This window comes from Ostrea edulis, chromosome 4, assembly GCF_947568905.1.
Source record: "Ostrea edulis chromosome 4, xbOstEdul1.1, whole genome shotgun sequence".
Taxonomy (NCBI): Eukaryota; Metazoa; Mollusca; class Bivalvia; order Ostreida; family Ostreidae; genus Ostrea; species Ostrea edulis.
The window spans coordinates 42,726,159-42,747,759 of record NC_079167.1 but is presented as its reverse complement, the minus strand read 5'-3'; the positions used below and the strand labels follow the sequence as shown (position 1 = coordinate 42,747,759).

Genomic DNA, 21,601 nt, shown 5'->3' with positions numbered 1-21,601 from the left:
TAGAAAAGCACAGAACCATTTTATTATTTGTTTAAATTGAGGAATGTTTAACAGATTTTTCCTAGCGAATATTCAAAAAAGGAAAATAGTGCGTAATTTAAAAAAAAAAAAGTGTGCTAGAATGTATGAGAATGGGGACTGATTGCTTTTTTTAAAGACAAAATATCTAAATACATGTAATATATTACTTACGTCTGAATTCTTCAAGTTTTCGTCTTCAAGTGCAGGTATGAGGTGAACTATCCAGGTTGTTGCTACAGTTACGGTGTACCTCATCATGGATGAATGAATACAGGTATACCACAAATACACAAGGGCTTCGTTTTTTTGTCCCTATTACCACTGATTACAGCATTTTGGAAGCACCCTTTACAGGGACATGGGATGAAATGTAGGTGTTAAAGTTGTCAGTGAGAAAATGAAAATTCACAAGCACCCGACGGAAGGGGGTTATATCGTAAATTAGACAAGTGGAAGCCATATGTGCGGATGAAATTGATATTTGTAGCGTTAATGTATTCAATATGTACTTTCCTACGTAAAGTGTCTGAATCATATGAGAAATTTCCAGACCGATTAGAAAAATTGTCACGTTCTACACTGTAATATTTTCATTACTTTATTAGCAATAATTTTGACATATCTTTTTCTCTTCTACATTGATAACGACCCATATAGATAGATGTAGATTGGCGGATTTATTATATACACTAATAAACAATTTTTAATTACATCGACAGAGAAATAAATAGATACATACATGTGTAAAAGAATGTAAACAAGTTAAATTGATGCAAAGCATCAAATCGGCCGCAAAAAATTATTCATTTCAGCATTTTCAAGTATTTCAACAATATATAGAAAAGGTATATGAAACATTTTTATTGCAAACTATACACTTGCCTTACTTTTCTGTTAATTTTTTTTAATTCAATTTTCAGTGATCAAAAATAAAGTCAGGGAAATGAAAATCGGACTTCGCGTGATAAAGGATAGGAATATATATGTATTATCATCATTTTATTTGATTCAAAGACAAATGCAACAGATATCTAACATTATTAATTATGAATGACTGAATGCTGACAAAAAAGGACGTACAAACTTCACATGCAGATATCCTGGATCTTTCATAATGCCGATGATAAATCACAATAAATGTGAAGTGCAGAAAATAATCATTGTGTCATTTGCGACTTTAGTGTATTCAAAACAAAATTCACTTCTTCTTAAAAACTTTTCCAATTTAGGCACTGTAATTTATATCCGGAAACTTAATACGCTTTGTTTTTACACTTACGCACGCCCATGTCGGGGAGCAGTTCATGTAACAACTTTTTATAAAATCGTAAATTAATAAATGTCTGATGAGAAATGAAAAACAAATTGAAACGTAATAACAACCATTAAGACTTGGACTTAAGCAAATTCTAAAAACTTTTATTCATAACTTTTATGTACGTTATCAATATGGAATTATTCCATCGAAGCAATCAAAAATAACTTCTCATTTCCCCATGTGTACATTCTAACACAACCACAAATCCTGCAGCCGATAATCAAAGAGCCGAATAAGACCGATCGAGTGAAAACAAACTATCGAAACGTACAATTTATACGAAGTCAAAGCGTTCAGGCCACGCCCACCTCATTAATAAAACGTGCAAACCGTTCACAAAGCGTGCAGCTATTTTTAGCAAACCGTACCGTGCAAGAAGCGAACCGTACCGTTCAAGAAGCGTACCGTACCGTGCAAGAAACGAACCGTACCGTTCAAGAAACGAACCGTACCGTTCAGAAAACGAACCGTACCGTTCATAAAGCGTACCGAACCGTACCGTGCAACTGGTGTAGTAGCACGTTTCAGGGTCTGTATATTGGAAGACTGACTAAATTTTTTATTACAGTGCTCTATATACTGCAAATTTACAAAGTTTCCACGGATAGGATGTGGGTCAATTAACTTTAACATTGAGAAAGTGACGAAAGTGACAAAGCTTAATGATTATACAGAGACAAAAGCTAGAGAGTTCCAGATTAGAAAACAAAATGGGGAGTGAGCTGTCAGAGTCAATTAGGTGCAGCTGATTTAATTTGTCAGTGCTGAACATTCAGGAATTTAATTGAACTTTAACTAAATGATAGATATTGATAAAAAGTTACTCATAACAATCACAATTTTATTGTATGAATATACAAAGGGAATGGTCTCAAAAATCTTTCCAATATCACAATGTAAAACTTGCTACCTGATGGCCAAGGAGTTTCCATCTTTCTATCAGATCTTCAAATGAAATATTCTCTTGATCTGTTAAAATTTAAAAAATGCATCAAGGGGCATAACTCTGGCTTCTCAATCAAGCCAGCATAAAAATCTTTACATGTATTTATTTAACAATTTGAAGATGAGAACATGTATTTCAAAAATAAAAAAGAGTTCAATTAAAGCAATTAACAATAGCATAATATCCAAATCTGCTTCTCAAAAGATATCTTTCTCCACAGTATTGTATACAATTATTTTGACTGCTGATTGGAAAAATCTTAAAAACCTTGACTTTATAATTGTACCTCTATAGGCTAATCTCCACTGAATATTTGGACTGACACCTTTACCGAATCTTGGAGCAGTCCTTCATAATTCATATCTGGAAATTTACTTTCAGCTTCGGCCGGTTCTAGCAATTAATGTGCACTTAGGTGACACTGCTGTTTGCTTCAGATAAGTTAGTTGACTATTAAACCAAATCTATATCACTATGAATGCTGCATTACTTACCGTCTAAGTATGTAAATTCTATGAAATAAACTATCACTAAGTTTTCCGTTTAAATGAAGACTTCCATGGCACAATATTTTATCTCCCAAAATTGAAGAGTTCCTATAGTTTGTTTTTTTAATTAGCAATATACCAGTAGGTATGTGGAGATACAATGTATCAGTGACTAGATAAAACAGACTTTAGGAACATTTCAATTTCAGGAGATAAAATATTGTGCCACAAAAGTCTTCATTTAAACGGAAAATTAAGTGACTATTTCTATTTTGGAATTTTCATACCTAGATGGTAAGCAATGCAAAAATAATAGTGATAGAGAGTTAGTTTAACAGTCAAATCACTTATTTGAAGTAAACAGCAGTGTCACCCACGTGCACAATGTAATTGCTAGAACCGACCGAAGCTGAATGTAAATTGTGAAGGACTGCTCCAAGATTCGGGGAAGGCATCAGTCCAAATATTCAGTCAAGTCGAATCTCAGCCGAGATCACTCTATAGGCCTGACAGTATTGTATACAGTTATGATTTGACTGCTGAGCAGAAAATCTTAAAAATCCTTAACTCTATAATTGTACCTCTATAGGCCTGACTGGACATTAAAGCTGTGACAACCCCTGTTTGGTTGTCTGTTGGTGAGTAGAAAGGATTCCCAATAAGAATATCAGGATGGCCATCTCCGTTCACATCATCCACACCGAGCGAGCTCCCTAGGCGACACATGTCCGACTGAAATCAACAACAACTATCACCTCTGTTAATTCTCGGTAGACTGCCGCCTTCTGTTATTGAGAACTATGGCGGTATAAAAAGATTTACCAATGAACTGAGTATAGAGCATCGATATCAACCAATGATTTGATCATACAAGTTCAATATTCATTACAACTCATTCACCAAGCACTTTAAAATGCATTTAATAGGGTATTATTTTATTTCAGAATAAATATTCATCTTGAGAAACAATCAAATTTTGTATTGTTTTTTCAGAAATGTGAGATTTCTATCTTCTTTCCCTCTCTAGCAGAATCAGGAAAGGGGATCATCAAGACTAAATTCCTCCTTCTCATAACTAGTTTCTTATTAGGTATCCCAAATTAGTATTGATCAATTGATTGGGTATTGTTTAATGTCCCTCTCGAAAATCTTTCACTCATATGGGTCACATGGGGATCCAGGTTAGAATAGGTCCTCAGTACCCCTTGCTTGTTGTAAGAGTCGACTAAATGGGGCAGTCTTTTGGATGAGACCGCAAAAATCAAGGTCCCATGTTACAGCAGGTGTGGCACGATAAAGATCCCTCCCTGCTCAAAGGCCATAAGCGCCGAACATAGGTCTAAATTTTGCAGTCTTTCATCGGCAGAGGTGACGTCTTCATATGAGTGAAATATTCTCAAGAGGGACGTTAAACAATATTCAATCAATCAATTCACTCATATGGAGATGTCACCATTGCTGGTGAAGTGCTGCATAATTTAGGCCTATGCTCGACGCTTATGGCCTTTGATCAGGAGGGGTCTTTATCGTGCCACACCTGCTGTGACAAGGAACCTCAGTTTTATGGTTTCATCCGAAGGACTGCCCCATTTAATCCCCTCTTACGACAAGCAAGGGGTACTGAGGACCTATTCTTATCCGGATCCACACGGGGCCCAAATTAGTAAGCGGGTCATGTCGATCACAGAATCTTCAGAATTAGTGTGTCATGTTGAATCGCAGAATCTCATTCTTACCTGACAAGAGATGGTTATATTGGGTTCAGCAAAGTGTCTGCTTCCTGGTGTTCCATAGAAAACAAATATCGCACCCTGTAAGTATGTTTTAATATTTCAGTTACAATATCGCACCCTGTAAGTATGTTTTAATATTTCAGTTACAATATCACACCCTGTAAGTATGTTTTAATATTTCAGTTACAATATCACACCCTGTAAGTATGTTTCAATATTTCAGTTACAATATCACACCCTGTAAGTATGTTTCAATATTTCAGTTACAATTAATCTTTGAATGCAACGTTGTTAGGAAATCCACAAAGTTTGCAATAGACGAAAAGAATAAAATACTTATAAATATTTACATTTCCAATTGCTCTCAAATTCGGTATCTTTACCAATTTAAAATCAAATTGCATACGAATCTTGATAATTTACAAATGAAAGTAAATGTAAATATAAAACATAACATCCTTCGTGAAGTATGCTGGCTTTATATAAAGTATTGCAGTATATGGCTTCATGTATTTGTCATCCATTTTTGGAGTCAGAGTTTTTAGCATTAATAATTAGTCCCTCTAAAAACTGGTATGTTACATTTCTAATGTTTTTGCCTTTGATATCTCTATCAATTGTAATGGTGGCCATTTCCTCATGAATGCGCTACAGGTGTGAACATTTAATGCTCTATATTGATGATATACATGTATTTCTATACCCGCTTTGCCCTTCTTAGATTTCAAAGGGATTACAAGTAGTGTTTTGTATAGATTTGCACTCTATATGTTCATAATTATCTGTCCATAATTTCGTAACAAGGCAATATAAATCAAAACTATTTTGTACATTTGCTGAACATATTACAGTGAGTTAGTATGCTAAGTTTGGGATCATTTCATAAACATGGACTTATCGAAAATGTGATTTTGCCTGATTTTTACATGGAACCATTACTTAATAAGCATACGAATCTAGTAATACGAATATAGTAAAGTATGCCAGCATAAAGTGTCACTGCAGTTCATACCCTCATGTATTCTTAGAAGTGAAGTTTATCTCTAATCAGCAGACTATGGAGGGATGATATTTATAGATTGGGTCTTATTCATTAATTTGTTTATATTTATTTTATTTGATGATACCCGCATTAAAGTCATATTAAATTTTCATATGACTGGAAAGTGCATGATTTCTGGGAGTAATGTCCGTTACTACATAAATTAATGGGTGACTATCATAATCCAAATGCTTGCATTTTCTGTGACAAATGTTTATTAGTACATGTGTACTTAGAATGCAGTATAAATAGAGTAATTCACAGTTAGACCATCATTCTAATTGTTTGTAAGATGGAGCCTTATGTTATTGAGTATCGTGAAGATTTGTGAAGAAGTTAACCTTGAAAATGAAAGGTCATGTATTTCAATATAAGAGGAATTTAGAAACCAAGAGGCCCACAGGCCTTATCGGTCACCTAAGAATTAGTTATAAATATCAATACTCCCAAGGCCAATGAAATCTAGAAAAAAAAATTTGTACTGATTTTATAGCATATTCCAGATTTAATGTCATAGTTTGGGGTAAAACACTGAGTAGAGCGGAGCAGAGCAGAGTGGCATAAAATTTGTGTCTAATAGTCAGTTTTGAATACCGGTAGTAGTTTAAGGAAAAATATTAATCTGGAATAAGACACATAGTCACTACCAGTCAAAAGCTAGATGTATAGACTAAATAGTCATATGTAGTCAGGATTCAAAATAATGGTAAATGAGGGCAGGAGTCAAAATTTACCATTGTATTACATATACGATAATGTTTCTAGAAAGCTACTGCAAAACTGTCACATTAACATGAAAGATTTTAAATTTCTCATATAGGGAGGAGAAAATGCTGTACGTACACGCCCATGTGTATATATACTGCAAGGACGGTTGGGAATGAAGCTAACTAAAGGACAAGGTTATGTTTTGTTTAAAGACAAAATCAAAATAAACATTTCGATAGAAAAGCACTGTTAAAGGTCAAAGATTTATCACTGCAGCAAGTAATATTTTGATATCAGAATCAGGTTGACAGCAACATCCAGCTCTAACAGCCTTCTAACAACAATAAGCATGATGAGTTACTAATTTACATTTCATCACCTTGTATCAGGAGTGGCATTCTTTTCTGTTCTCATACTCTAATTTGATAATTCACCTCCATGAACTGTCCACATCTATGTTGATATCAATTATAAAGTACTTTTAAGTAAATGTTTATTGACATTCCATACATCTGGCATTTGACTGCAGGTATTAACTGGGTAGCTTATTCCAGACTTCAAAACTGTGTGTGATTATTATATACAGATTTCACTCCACTCTGCTCCACTCAGCTTTTTATGCCCAGCTGCTTGTTACCGGCTTGGGGTAAAAAAGCTGAGTGGAGCGAAGTGGAGTGAAAGTCAGATTTGTTAGCTGATCACATATGTGTCTAATTTAATATGTGACAGGAAAAAAATTGGCCTTTCTCGGTGTCAAATATATAAATGGGGAGCTTCAAAGACAATTACCAACATTTCCATTTTAATGCAAAAAAAAAAAGCATCTGACTAAAGTACAGACCTATATTATTATATATATAGGTATATAATAACATAGGTCTGTACTTTAGTCAGATTGTCACTGCAGCAAACAGCAAATTCTGTATCCTGCTGTAAGAGCCTTCTACAACAATGAGCATGATGAATCATCAATTTAGTTATATTTCATCACCTTGTATTGAGAGTAATTAACATTCTTTACATGTTCTCATACCCTAATTGACAATTCTGATATAGGTCAATGAATCAGACAAGTCAGTTTGATTATCATACATTTAGCTCCTAACCAGTCTACACTGCATGCTTATGACTGGGTGTTTCTTTCCCAAATCTAATTGGTGCATACTGTACCAAATGATGAACATTTAAAATTGACGTAGAATTGGATGACAGTAAAAAACAGAAGAAATGCACAAATGAAATGCAAGAGCCCTGGTATCATTTACCATCAACATTAACAGTTTCGGACAGACAGACAGGACAAAAATTACATGCCCCAAACTATAGTCACAGGCACTTGTTTCCTTAAAATTTTTATTATTAGTACACAGATGTTGCAACTTATTTACAGAAACAAGTGACTGTGTCGCAGCCAGGCCGGGGCTTAAAAACAAGAGGCCCATGGGCCATATCACTCACCAGAGTCACCGTGGTCCTGCCATTGTTCAGCTGTTGTGATTTTTAGAAGATTTTTTTTGTCAATATTTATTACCATAAAAAGTTTTGACCCCATATTGTGGCACCAACCAAGCCCCATAGGATCACAACATATATACATAACACAGAGATGTCTCTACACCAATATGACTAACATGATCTTGCTGTTCTGAATAAGACCAAGGTCACAAGGTTATTGATCATGGTAATGATATGAAGCCCTTGCCATAATAAATCTTATATAGAATATGAAAGCTCTATCTTGAATAGTTCAAGAGGTATCAAATAGGTAAAAAAAATTATTAAAAGTAGGTCAAATGTCAAGGTCACAAGGTCAAGCTTCACAATATAATAAGGTCTTGCCATAAAGAAACTATATATACAAGATTGCCATGCATAGCCATATGCCCCTCGCCCCAACAAAACAAATTTGAAATGCAAGAGTCCCAAAACTCCTGTAAAATTTGTAGAATCAAACTTGTAGTGTAATATGATCAACTACATATTGTGACAAAATTTGAACAAAATTCATACAGTGGTGTCCGAGAAGTTGCATCCACAAAGTGTTCCTATTGTGTAGCATGTACAAATTCAACAAAATCCCAGAACTCCTGTAGAAATTGTCAAATCAAAATGGTGGTGCAATATGATCAATTACATATGGTGACAAATAATCCTACAAAATTTGAACAAAATCCGTTGAGCGGTTTCTGAGGTGGTGTGTCCATAAAGTCAAGTGCGACACACGGACACCATGCAGTATTTATATGTCCCCTTCCGCATTGCAGCGGGGGACAAAAAAATGAAAGCCCTACCTTAAATAGTTCTGATTATATCTAATAGGTTATGTTTTCTTAAAAGTAGGTCAAACTCTGAATTAAAGGTCACAAGGTCAAAGATCATGATATGATAAAAAAGGTCTTGCCATAAGAAATACATATACAAGATATGAAAGATCTACCTTAAATAGTTAAGGAAATATTGTACAGGTCAGATTTTTATTAAAACTAGGTTAAACTTCAAAGTCAAGGTAACAAAATTACACACAATAGCATCACATGAAAGGTCTTTCTGTAAAAAGCATATACACGAAATATGAAAACCCTAGCTTAAATAGTTTAAGAGATATTTTTAAAGATTTTTTCCATATATCAGCATATAACACTCTGATCCCCCATTGTGGCCACATCCTACCCCCAGAGAGCATGATTTGCACAAACGTGGATCTACTCTATGTTAGGAAGCTTTCACTTATATTTAAACTTTTCTGGCCCAGTGGTTCTTGAGATGAAGATTTTTAAAGATTTTCCCTATATATTCGCATATAAAACTTTGATCCCCTATTGTGGTCCCACACTATCTCCAGGGGCCATGATTTGAACAGATTTGAATCTGCACTAATTAAGTCAGGAAGCTTTCAAGTAAATATGAACTTTTCTGGCCCAGTAGTTCTTGAGAAGAAGATTTTTAAATGACTCCGCCCTATTTTTACATTTTAATGAAAACCTCCCCTTTGAAGGCCGGGGGCATGGCCCTTCATTTGAAGACAATTGAATCCTCTTTACCCATAGATGATGTGTACTAAGTTTAATTGAAATTGGCCCATTGGTTCTGGAGAAGAAGATGAAAATGTGAAAAGTTTACAGACAGACGGACCGACGATGGGTGATCAGATTAGCTCACTTGAGCTCAGGTGAGCTAAAAACTTGAATCAACACAACCTGGGAACATTTGCGTTTTGTTATGATTTAGTGTGGCTCTGCTACTCTTAAAAAGAACTTGCATCGATACATGTATTAATTTCCTCACAGTATATTCTGACATAAAAATATGATCTTCTATTGTGCTCCCACTATACAATCAGGGCATGTAACTTGGTTATTCTGTAGCGCTGTTATGTGTAACTTGGTTATTCTGTAGTGCTGTTACGTGTAACTTGGTTATTCTGTAGTGCTGTTACGTGTAACTTGGTTATTCTGTAGTGCTGTTACATGTAACTTGGTTATTCTGTAGTGCTGTTACGTGTAACTTGGTTATTCTGTATTGTTGTTACGTGTAACTTGGTTATTCTGTAGTGCTGTTACATGTAACTTGGTTATTCTGTAGTGTTGTTACGTGTAACTTGGTTATTTTGTATTGTTGTTACGTGTAACTTGGTTATTCTGTAGTGCTGTTACGTGTAACTTGGTTATTCTGTAGTGCTGTTACATGTAACTTGGTTATTCTGTAGTGCTGTTACGTGTAACTTGGTTATTCTGTATTGTTGTTACGTGTAACTTGGTTATTCTGTAGTGCTGTTACATGTAACTTGGTTATTCTGTAGTGTTGTTACGTGTAACTTGGTTATTTTGTATTGTTGTTACGTGTAACTTGGTTATTCTGTAGTGCTGTTACGTGTAACTTGGTTATTCTGTAGTGTTGTTACGTGTAACTTGGTTATTCTGTAGTGCTGTTATATGTAACTTGGTTATTCTGTAGTGCTGTTACATGTAACTTGGTTATTTTGTATTGTTGTTACGTGTAACTTGGTTATTCTGTAGTGCTGTTACGTGTAACTTGGTTATTCTGTAGTGTTGTTATGTGTAACTTGGTTATTCTGTAGTACTGTTACATGTAACTTGGTTATTCTGTAGTACTGATACGTGTAACTTGGTTATTCTGTAGCACTGTTACATGTAACTTGGTTATTCTGTAGTGTTGTTATGTGTAACTTGGTTATTCTGTAGTGCTGTTACGTGTAACTTGGTTATTCTGTATTGTTGTTACTTGTAACTTGGTTATTTTGTATTGTTGTTACGTGTAACTTGGTTATTCTGTAGTGTTGTTACATGTAACTTGGTTATTCTGTAGTACTGTTACATGTAACTTGGTTATTCTGTAGTACTGTTACATGTAACTTGGTTATTCTGTAGTGTTGTTACGTGTAACTTGGTTATTCTGTAGAGCTGTTACGTATAACTTGGCTTACATTATATTTTATTGGATTGATTTCTTCATTACTGTAGGCAGGTGCTCCGACAGCAACATCCAGAACTCCATCTATATTAATGTCTGCCACAGCTAAGCTTGAACCAAATCTACACGGTTGCTACAAATATAAAAAAATTCTATCATTTCTATATCTTTTTTTTTTATCATTTTTGCCAATATCATAACACTCATGCTGCCCTAATTACCCCCCCCCCCCACCCCTTCTAACACATTTTCATAGTCTAATGTCTTTATAACACAATGCAAGGTACACTGTGAATATAAAAATAAAATATTAAATTGTGTATACTATTTAATCAGCATGTAGGAATAATTCTTACACATACATGTATATCAATAATTTCTTGAACTAGTAAGTTTGAATCAGATAGTATGCAGGGTGTGTGCATGTGTGGCACTGTCATCATGTGAAAAAGGTGAATTGAATTGAACAAATCACATAACAGTGCATTGTAATGGTTACATTTGATGGAGAGTCTAGATGTCCTGTGCAATTTAATGTTGTGTTATCAAGATTGACTGCAATATACCCAAATCCTGCCAAACCACTTTTGTTTCCTGCCAATTATTTTAAAAGTTAGTTATATGCAAATAACTTTAAAATAAGGAGGAAGAAAAATATTTAAATGGCACCAAAGAAACTTCTAAAAATGAGTACTTCTAAAACATCTTACCAAACAGAGTAAAAACTTTGCCTCTTTGTGGAGAATTTTCTGCCGAATATCCAGGCGCTCCAATAATCAAATCTGTGAATCCATCTGAGTCGACATCACCATTAGTCAGAGCCCTAAAAATATTATAAAACTAGCTCTGTAGTGTTAATCAGACATTCATGATTTTTACAAACTTGAATCTGCACTATGTCAGGAAGCTTTCATGTAAATGTAAACTTCTTTGGCCCAGTGGCTCTTGAGAAGATTTTTATAGATTTTCCCTATAAATTTGCATGTAAAACTTTGATCCCCTATTGTGGCCCATCCTACCCCCTGGGGTCATGTAATAAACTTGAATCTGCACTATGTCAGGAAGCATTTGTGTAAATTTGTACTTTCCTAGTCCAGTGGTTATTGAGAAGAAGATTTTTAAAGATTTTCACTATATATTTATATGTAAAACTTTGATCCCCTGTTGTGACCCAATCCTACCCCCAGGGGCATAATTTTAACAAACCTGAATCTGCACTATGTGAGGAAGCTTTCATGTAAATGTCAGCTCTTCTGGCCCAGAAAAGAACCCTTAGTAACTCTATTTTAGCATTTTTGTGATTATTTCCCCTTTGAAGGGGGCATGGCCCTTCATCTGAACAAACTTGAAAGTCCTTCACCTAAGGATGTTTTATGCCCCCCCCCCCCCCAAAAAAAATTCATATAGTGTAATGTATAATTATTTTTAAGCAGAAAGTTCATTTAATTCAATGAGACTCGGAGTCAGTCATTGCGACCGTCCTTTAGCTTAAATAAAAAAAAATATTATGAAAATCACTTAATGCCTTAACATTTCCTAGGGCATCATTCAAAAGGTCGTAATCATGAGGTAATGGTTCGGTTCTCGTTCCCAGCTCCGCATCTGGCATCAAACCTATGATATGTAGTCACTGTTCCTTTGCCAAGTGCCCGGCACTAGTGTCGTTTAAAGTCCTTTACCGGTATTTGTTGACGACTCATACGAGTGAAAAAATCTTGCAAGGGACGACTGATCAAAAGGTATCCAATATGTGTGACCTTGACTAACTTTCAAGGTCTAATAATTCATTAGATAGCTTGTTCATAGAAACTTCGTCTTGATACAAAAATGTCTATGCCCAACTGCCCTAATATCAGTTCAACGTTTGTATATATTTAAAATCTTTTTGTAAAGCTAAAATGATGAATTGTTGACTTTTTTATCATCACAGTTTTTATGGTAAAGGTAAACCCGACAATGTGTGAAGTACTATTTATCAGTGACGTAACACCCCCAATGTGACGTAGGTCATGACGTGTAACAACTTTTTCAAAGCTTGTAAAGTCTCAGGCTGTCAAGACCTGTTTCATCCTTGGTCCAAGAGTAGACACTATCGTATCAGTGTAAGATCAACCTTCCGCAGTTTTAACTTTGATTATATTTCACAATGACGGACGAAAGAAAGGCATTTTTCGAAAAAGTGCACGAAGAAGCAAGGAATGCAGGAAAAAGGGGATGGGGAGCACTAAGTTTTCTTGTTTAAGACTCAAAGGGCAAATTTTTAAGAAATATCCTCTTCCAACAAGCATACCTAATATCCCAACTTCAAATACATGTATTCGAAAAGATGCTGTTTCCTCAGAGCTTTATCCAAATGATGCTCCTTCTGAGCTTATCCCGATTCAGATATACGGTGATGGGAATTGTTTATTCAGAACTCTCTTTTTTGTGTTTGGACATGAGGACAATTTTAAGGAAATGAGGGTACGAATTGTGTTTGAACTTGTTTCAAACCTGAAGCGCTACACGAATGAAAACACTTTTGTGACCATGTCCAGAAAGAAAAGTTCACTTCAATATGTCTTTGAAAGATCCCTGTCAGAAGAGTGTTTAATTACTGGTGATTTGATTGCTTCGTTACAAAAGGAAACAATAAAAAGATGTGTTTGTGAAACACAAATGCCCCCGATAATGGCCAATTCCAAAGATGGCCAAGGTCAAAAGGACAAATATCTTGGTACCAGTAGAAAGATCTTGTCACAAGAAATGCTCATGTACAATATGAAAGCTCTAATATTTACCATTTAGAAGTTATGACCTATGTAAAAAAAAAAATAATTAAAAAGTAGGTCAAATGTCAAGGTCAAAAGGTTTAGTACCAACGGAAAGGTCTTGTCACAAGGAATACTCATGTGAAATATCAAAGCTCTATCACTTACCGTTCAAAAGTTATAAGCAAGGTTAAAATTTTCAAAAAGTAGCTTAAACTCCAAGATCAAGGTCACTGGGTCAATAATATTAGTACCCACGGAAAGGTCTTGTCACAAGGAATACTCATGTGAAATATCAAAGCTCTATCTCTTACTGTTCAAAAGTTATTAGCAAGGTTAAAGTTTCACACAGAATGACAGACAGGACAAAAACAATATGCCCCCCCTCCCCCCCCCCCCTCCTCCAATCTTCGATCTCGGGGGCATAAAAACAACCCAGAACGGTTACTATTCAAGCCTTTTACATATGTTCGTAGCTTCTAACATTTTGCAGAAACCAATCATATCGATTTTCCCCAGGTGCAAAACCCTGGTGAAAACAGACAAGATCATAATCAGCTTATTGTTCCTCTTGACCATGCTGATGCTAAAGAATATCAGGATGCTATCCACATCATGTGGACTCAAACAATTGCTACAAAAATAAATGGTTGGACACCTAATCATTCTGTTGACTATATTCACAAGCATGAGGAACCTCTTTCAAAGCATTCGAGGTTATCCTTTGAGGATTCTGAACCTCATCGTTCATTTGAACCAAAACAATCACAAGATAGTCCTTCCCCACTCTTGGAGTCGAACACAAATGAGGAGTCTATCGAAACAGGTAAATTGGGGGAAACTGCAAACAAAGAAACAGACAAACATGTTAAAGTTGCTGCCTTTATTGATTCTTCTTCTTCAGAAGATGATATCTCAGAAATACCAGTTCAAAAGGCCCAGGTTGTACATGAAAAATGGCATACACCAGAGATTGGTAGTACCCCAAATCAGCCACGGAATATTTTCTTTCCAGCAAAAAGTTTGGTAAAAAGATGAGATCTTTCAATGCCTCCTGGTTTGATCGGTGGTCTTGGTTACATTATGTAGAAATCAAAGATGTTGTATTCTGTTTTCCTTGCATAAAATCACTTCAGAAGAAGACTCAGTTGTCACAACAACAAAAAAAGCTTTCATATCGAGTGGTTTTAAAAACTGGAAAAAAGCAACCACAAAATTCGCCACACACGAGAAAAGCGATTGCCATAAAGAGGCAATGGAAAGGGAGTTTACGATAAAGGAGGAGGTTAAAGATGTTGGAGAATGTCTTTCAAAGACGTACGAAGTTGAGAAGAAGTCTAACAGAGAGAATTTGCTAAAAATCACAAACATTTTGAAGTTTCTTGCTCGACAAGGAATTGCTCTTCGGGGTGACAAAGACGAGAAAAACTCGAACTTTAATCAACTTCTCATGCTAGAGGCTAAACGCGATCCCCAGCTTCAAGAATGGCTACAACGCAAGACAAATAAGTATGTTGCTCCAGATATACAAAATAAAATTTTGCAGGTGATGGGGTTGCAGGTTTTGCGACAAATTGTTGCTTTCATCAAATCGTCTGAATTCTTTTCAATAATGGCAGACGAAACACGAGATATTTCCAACAAAGAGCAACTTGTTTTATACATTCGATGGGTTGATAAAAATTTTACCGCTCATGAAGATTTATTAGGGATGTACCGTCTTTCTGACATTGGGGCTAATTCAATAACCCTAGCAATTAAAGATGCCCTTTTGAGGTTCGATCTGCCTATCAACAAAGTACAAGGCCAGTGTTATGACATGGCTGCTTCTATGGCTGGTTCAAAGACAGGTGTTGCAACACAAATTCATGCACTTGAACCCAGAGCCCTTTACACACACTGTTATGGTCATGCTCTTAACCTAGCTTGCAGTGATTCTATTAAAGGACACATCGCATGTTTTTAAACTTTTTAATTTTTTCAGCAAAATTAATTCATTTCATGCCTAAAACTACTTTACATGTGTTTTAAATGAAACAGTTTGCGTAGTTTTCGAGTTTGAAAGCGATGAAATTCAAATCTTGCGATATGCATATTTTCTTCGATATTTTACGCGCCATTATCTGTGACGTCATATGCGACCTCGAGCGAGAAGATTTGAAAACAGTTGATAGCCATTTCATAAACAGATTAGATTTAATAGACAAACAAACAATTATCACATTAACAGCTTGTAAATAACATTGCATTAGGGTGTTTTGTGCCGTTTAAGGATGTACTTGCTGTCAGTAGAGAGGATTTGGACTGTATTTTTATCAATTTTCGAGGGACAAGACGTGAATATTTTTTGTCGGCACAACGACTTTGCCATAAAAACCCCCAGTAAAATTTGTCCCTGTACTTTTTCTAACAAGCACTTGGACAAATACGTAGATAAACTGCGAGAAAGTGGTTCTATCGAAGCTACGCACTATTACATATAGGCCTACGACATATGCTTTCCGTTCTGCTCTCGAATTCAATACACACTCGCACCAACTGACCTTCACCTTGTAACAACATAGGCAGAACTTTGCTAGCAGTGTCTACCAACTGGTAGTTTTAAAAAAGAAATTTAAAAATAATTGAACTTTCAATTATAAATAATAAAATATAATATTTCCCGACTTTGAACTGAATTATAATGCTTTCATTTTTTTAAGGAACGCGTACGTGTTTACAACAACAGCACGCCGCGCTCCCACTTCCTACGTAACAACGTGTTGATAACAAAAAATAATAATTAGGCCTAATAAAATTACTTTAATAAAATAATTTAAAAGTATTGTGATTTTCACAATAAGTTTGATCATTATTATTATTATTTCTTTTTCGAAATGCACCCGTGACAGTAGGCCTAGTTGTCAATGATACATAATCGTATCATAATTTAAGCCTATCTAACTTCTCCAAAAATAAATTTAATAATAATTGCACTGTTTATTTTAGAAAAGCAACAACGCTAATTACAGTTGTTTACAGAAATGGCATTACCAAATTGTGTTTAGACAGGGATCCGATGTAAACATTATTTACTCGCAAATTTATGCAGATTTCATACTCGCTTTTCTCGCTACATTTGGGTCGCTATTTGTATGCACTGGTGGCTAAAAGATATAAGACTCTGGAAATTTGTCAACATCGAAATAAATGTTATCCATGGTAAATAAATTAGGCCCCTAAAACCCGAGTTTTTAAAAATATCTAACACTACTTTTACAACAAGTTGATCGACGAAGGTCGCATATGACGTCACTGTACCACGTGACTACCTATCTAATTAACTAGGCTTTTTGAAATCGGGGCTTAGATTTAAGTCCGTATTGTGGCTAATTATCGCAATACTTCAGCGAACGAACTATTACAATTAATTTCTATAAGCATAAGGAAGACAAAATGCATATAATTCTGTATACTTTGAAAACACGAGATGTGTCCTTTAAGGGATGTAAGTTGCTTACAGACACCCTGGACATTGCAAAGGATATAACAAAGTTGATTAAAGAATCTCCAAGAAGGGAGATGATTTTCAATACATTAAAAAATGCCCAAAATCTAGAGAAAACGTAGGCGGGAATAAGGGTTTTGTGTCCCACAAGATGGACAATAAAAGCCGACACATTTTTGAGCATTTTGTCAAACTATGAAATTCTAAGAAATGTTTGGGATGAAAGCCTCCAATACGTGCGTGAGGTAGAAATGAGAAACAGAATTAGGGGAGTGGCTGCTTAAATGTGCAGGTTTGATTTCTTCTTTGGGTGTTTACTGAGTGAAAAACTTTTACGTTATAGTGATAATTTGGCAAGGGCTCTGCAGGCTCCAAATCTCTCGGCAAGTGATGGTCAAAAAATGGCATCAACGACAATGAGAGCTTTGCAAAGCAAAACAGATGAACATCGATGATCCTGTTCTTCCTAGAAAACGCAAAATTCCTCGTAAACTTGATGATGAGACAGCAGCACATACTTTTTCATCGTGTGCAGATATGTATAGGAAAGATTTCTACGAGGCATTAGATCTGCTTTTAGCTGGCATAAAATCTAGATTTTACCAACCAGGTTACAAAGCTTATGTTAATCTTGAAAACCTCGTAATTAAGGCTTACACAGGTCAAACGTTTGAAGAAGAATTCAATTTTGTCACGACCCTATATGATACAGATTTGAAGCCAAAGGATCTTCACTGCCAGCTTATAATGTTAAAGACTGTTTTGCCAAAAGACTTTACGCCAGATATACCAAGTGTGGTTGAATTTTTCAGACATTCAAATGAAAAAAGTCTGTTTGTCGAGATCCTCAAAATTCTCAAACTAATTTTGGTACTTACTGCAACTAACGCTACCAGTGAGCGCTCATTCAGCGCCTTGAAAAGATTGAAAACATCATTGAGATCAACAATGAGCCAAATACGAACAAACAATTTGCTTTTATTGCATGTTCATAAAAATGAGACTGATGAACTCAATCCAGAAAAAATAGTTGAGGAGTTCGTAAGTTTGGAAAGTTTACCAAGTACTAAATACCTTATGACTCAGAATTGATTGATAACAAAATGATAAAGATATATAATAAAAAAAAAAAAAAAAAAAAGATTTAAAAAAATCCTTAACACCCCCTCCAAAAAACAAACAAACAAAACTTAAAATTAAAGTTGAGGGGTTTTCTGGGAAACTAATTAGATTCTATGTACATAATTAGATTTATGTACATGACGTACACCCCAATGCTTGCACACATTTTGCAGTTATTTTTACTAATGGTTTTGTCGATATCACTTTTTTGTCGTAAATTACTTTGGTGTGGTGCCCCCCCCTCCCCCCCCCCCCCCCCCCCCCACACACACACAATGAAAACTTGTCGGAAACCACGAAGGCTTATGAAACTCCCGTGCATTACATTTATTTTAAATTAAATGTATCTCACTTCAGACAATTTAAATTTATTGGGATGTCGCACAGGTGGATCGCGAAATGCGGGCTCCAAATAAAGTCTCATGTTCGTAAAAATGCTGCTGCGATAAGTTGTTTTTTTTCTTCAAAAAAGGCATTTTCTGCAATGAAAAATAAAACGATGACTGACTTGTAGCCAAGTATTGTAAAACTATGCGCAAAACCAGAAATCAATGAGTTAAGTTACTCAAATTTTCAGTCAACTTCTGTTTTATCAGCCTTATTAGTAAGAGAAGAAATCCGCAACCAATCATCAAAATTAAAATTATTGAAAAACGTACAAGTACACTGAGGCACACTGCATTAACACATCCACACTCCCGTGTATATTGCGGGTAAAACTATTTGAAATTTACAGCATTACGTAATCAACAGGGGTAGTTTCCTTCTATCCCTTTGAAGTCCGTCGCAGAGAGCTGGACCTGAGATTGGGCAGATTCATTTTACCTGAGGTGAGTGATGGACTATTTTTCGTAAAGCGTGATCGTTATAAAGTCACAATGCTTACAGATGGATTTTCATTAACCTATAACGAGGAGAAGCCTGTGTAAGCCTCCACTAGATATAAAAACATTAGTACGATTGTCTGATTTAGACTAAAAAATACGTTATATAAATGCTGCCCACCCCTACGGAAATAGAATGATCAGTCAAAAATCTCTGCAGATGTTAGTTTAAATTATAGGATTGCAGGATGAAGTCAGTGAAAGGTTTGAACTTAATATTTATATATTATTGAAAGTTTTTAGATTGTGAAAGTTTGCTCTTAATTTAGAATAGTGACACGGTTTTATTTAATGCGCATCTTCTTTATGAAGTTTATAAAAAAGTTCAGGGGGAAAAAACGGCTGACAAATAAATTCCTAGGCTTCGTTTTTATTAATGTACTAATTTGGTGTGTACAATTCATTCAATTTGAACTTCGCAAAATAATTTTGAAAAAATGCTTTTTGTCGTACTAATTTAAGTGTGTGGATTTAAAATAAAAAATTTCGGCGGAATTTGACAGTCACTATGTGCTAATTTTCATGTGTATGTGCAAGTTTCATATACACACACTTTCTGCTGAAGTTTAGAATATTTGTGTAATCGATTAAATATACTACTGTATATATAGAGGTATGATGACAAGAATTTGGTAGTCTTGTTACGATTGATAGTTGTCTGCCGTAAACTTTTATCAAAGGTATACTATAGATGGTGAATTCCATATTGCCCACCTTGGACCTTTTTAGGGATGGGTCGAAAGTCGAAACCACCCTTAAATAAAGAATCTTTTTTCTTTTTTTTTTGACTAGAGGGTCATCTAACAAACAAACCGTGTATAGTCACAATGAACAAGGGTGCACCTCTTCTACAGATAGTCTACTGCACATTTAGCTGCAGATCTGTAGCGTTATGGTTTTTTATTCTTGTCTTTGGTCAAAGACAAGAAAATAAAACCATAACGCTACATATCTGCAGCTACCTGCACATGTGAAATTCACCCGTCTCCTGCATGTGATGAAATTCACCAGTCTCCTGCATATGTGATGAAATTCACCAGTCTCCTGCAGGTTTAGGAGTTCTGGTGTCTGCTGCAGGTTTAGGAGTTCTGGTGTCTGCTGCAGGTTTAGGAGTTCTGGTGTCTGCTGCAGGTTAAGGAGTCAGTGGCGTTGAGGCAACCGAGGCAGCTAACCGAGGCAGCTGCCTCGGTAAAAAAACACCTTTTACGTTGTGAAAATGTCCATAGACCCCCTGCCTCGGTAATATTCTAACCCAAGCTACGCCTATGGGAGTTCTGGTACAAGACACAGTGGTTAATCCTCTACCCCTGCACAGAAACTATATGCATGGTTATGAAGAGCGATTTAATATAAGTTCCTGAGCCAGGAGGTCACCAGAGTAAACTCAGGTGACCTATTACAATTGGTTGTCATTGTGGATTAACAATTAAATTTTTTGAACTTCTTGATTACTACTATTCCAATTCTTTTTAAAGGTATAAAACATCTTTGGGACAAGGGGGACATAAACAGTAAAATTTTGGTACTCCTGCACCCCTTGGGCCTTAGGGTGGGATAAAAACTAAAAAAAAAAAAAAAAAAAAAAAAAAATTGCCCAATTTTAAAAAACCTTCACTACACCTGCATATCTTTAAGAAAAACTAAATGTATAGTGATATAGAGCTAAATAGATATTAAGGATTAGGCAGTCCTTTACCAAAATTGTAAATTTCATGATCCTAGGGGGTAAGGATTTCGATTTCGGGGTGGTACCAAAATTATTATAATGATTTGAAGGTAGTGTTGAAAAATCGGAAAAATTTCATAATTGATAATCGGAAGAACTGTATCGATCAATGATTATTTAATATAATCATTATTTACATGTAGTTTTAAAATAAATGTTTATTATTCTATTTACTAGTTTTATGGATATGTGCAGCATACACACTAGCTGGTGTCACTGAATTACCACTTTTCAATGTGGAGTCCACTCTGTCTCCCCCGCACACGTCTCAATATAAAAGTGGGATTAACAGTCAGATGAATCTCAGATTAGATTATTAAAATTAGTGTAATCGATTATGAAAAACTTTGTGTGAAACTAACTTTAAAGTCCTATAGACTTTCGGTCCATAGTCATTTTATTTCCTATAGACCACAACAAAATCCTATAGACTGAAATTTAACATGCAATATTCAATGTTATTTAAAAATAAATAATAGACACAAATTCGGTTTGGTAATTTGTTCATAGTTTAATTGTATTCTTTTTCAATTTCATGCACGTCAAGCTTTTCAATTAGAATTTCTTTTTCTTTTTCATTTTGTTCCAGCTCAGTTTCACTGCCTGATTCTTCATCTAAGTCACATTTACTACGTTTCATTTTCTCATGATTTTCTACGACTTTAGTCTTGCTGGAACTTGTACTAAGGCCCCGGGAGTGCAGGGCTGAGTTTTACTAAACTTCTTATCTTGCGCAAGAAATTCTGACTTAAGAATTTCGTACATTTTAATTTAAGATTCGATGCTTCTGTTTTACTAACGTGTTCTTAAGTTTCCATCATAAACTTAACTTGCAAAATATTCGCAACTTACGATCTGACGCTGCGCAATTGCATTTGTTACTTTCGCTTTCAGTATTTCATAGTAAATGTAAATTCAATATGGATTTACAGCAGTTGATGAGGT

General features: G+C 35.3%; 2 protein-coding genes across 5 annotated transcripts in view; one reads left to right on the top strand and one right to left on the bottom strand.

Annotated features, from left to right (window-relative positions):
* The window catches only part of LOC125669462 (phosphatidylinositol-glycan-specific phospholipase D-like), a 69,055-nt gene that overhangs the window by 16,161 nt on the left and 31,293 nt on the right, over window positions 1-21,601 (bottom strand). For all 4 annotated transcript variants that reach the window (XR_007367867.2, XM_048903972.2, XM_048903970.2 and 1 more), the window contains exons 13-18: window positions 11,398-11,510; window positions 11,187-11,281; window positions 10,701-10,820; window positions 4,510-4,584; window positions 3,355-3,505; window positions 2,250-2,308 (exon numbers count right to left, since the gene is read on the bottom strand). Coding sequence is in view for 3 of the 4 variants with exons in the window: in XM_048903972.2 (XP_048759929.1) it covers window positions 2,250-2,308; window positions 3,355-3,505; window positions 4,510-4,584; window positions 10,701-10,820; window positions 11,187-11,281; window positions 11,398-11,510 (613 nt within the window). In the remaining variant the exon portion in view is untranslated. The remainder of the gene's footprint in view (window positions 1-2,249; window positions 2,309-3,354; window positions 3,506-4,509; window positions 4,585-10,700; window positions 10,821-11,186; window positions 11,282-11,397; window positions 11,511-21,601) is intronic.
* Window positions 19,060-21,601, top strand: part of LOC125669473 (uncharacterized) — a 13,855-nt gene continuing 11,313 nt past the window's right edge. Inside the window, exon 1 of the mRNA XM_048904003.2 lies at window positions 19,060-19,134. Within this exon, the coding sequence (XP_048759960.1) occupies window positions 19,119-19,134 (16 nt within the window). The 5' untranslated portion in view covers window positions 19,060-19,118. The remainder of the gene's footprint in view (window positions 19,135-21,601) is intronic.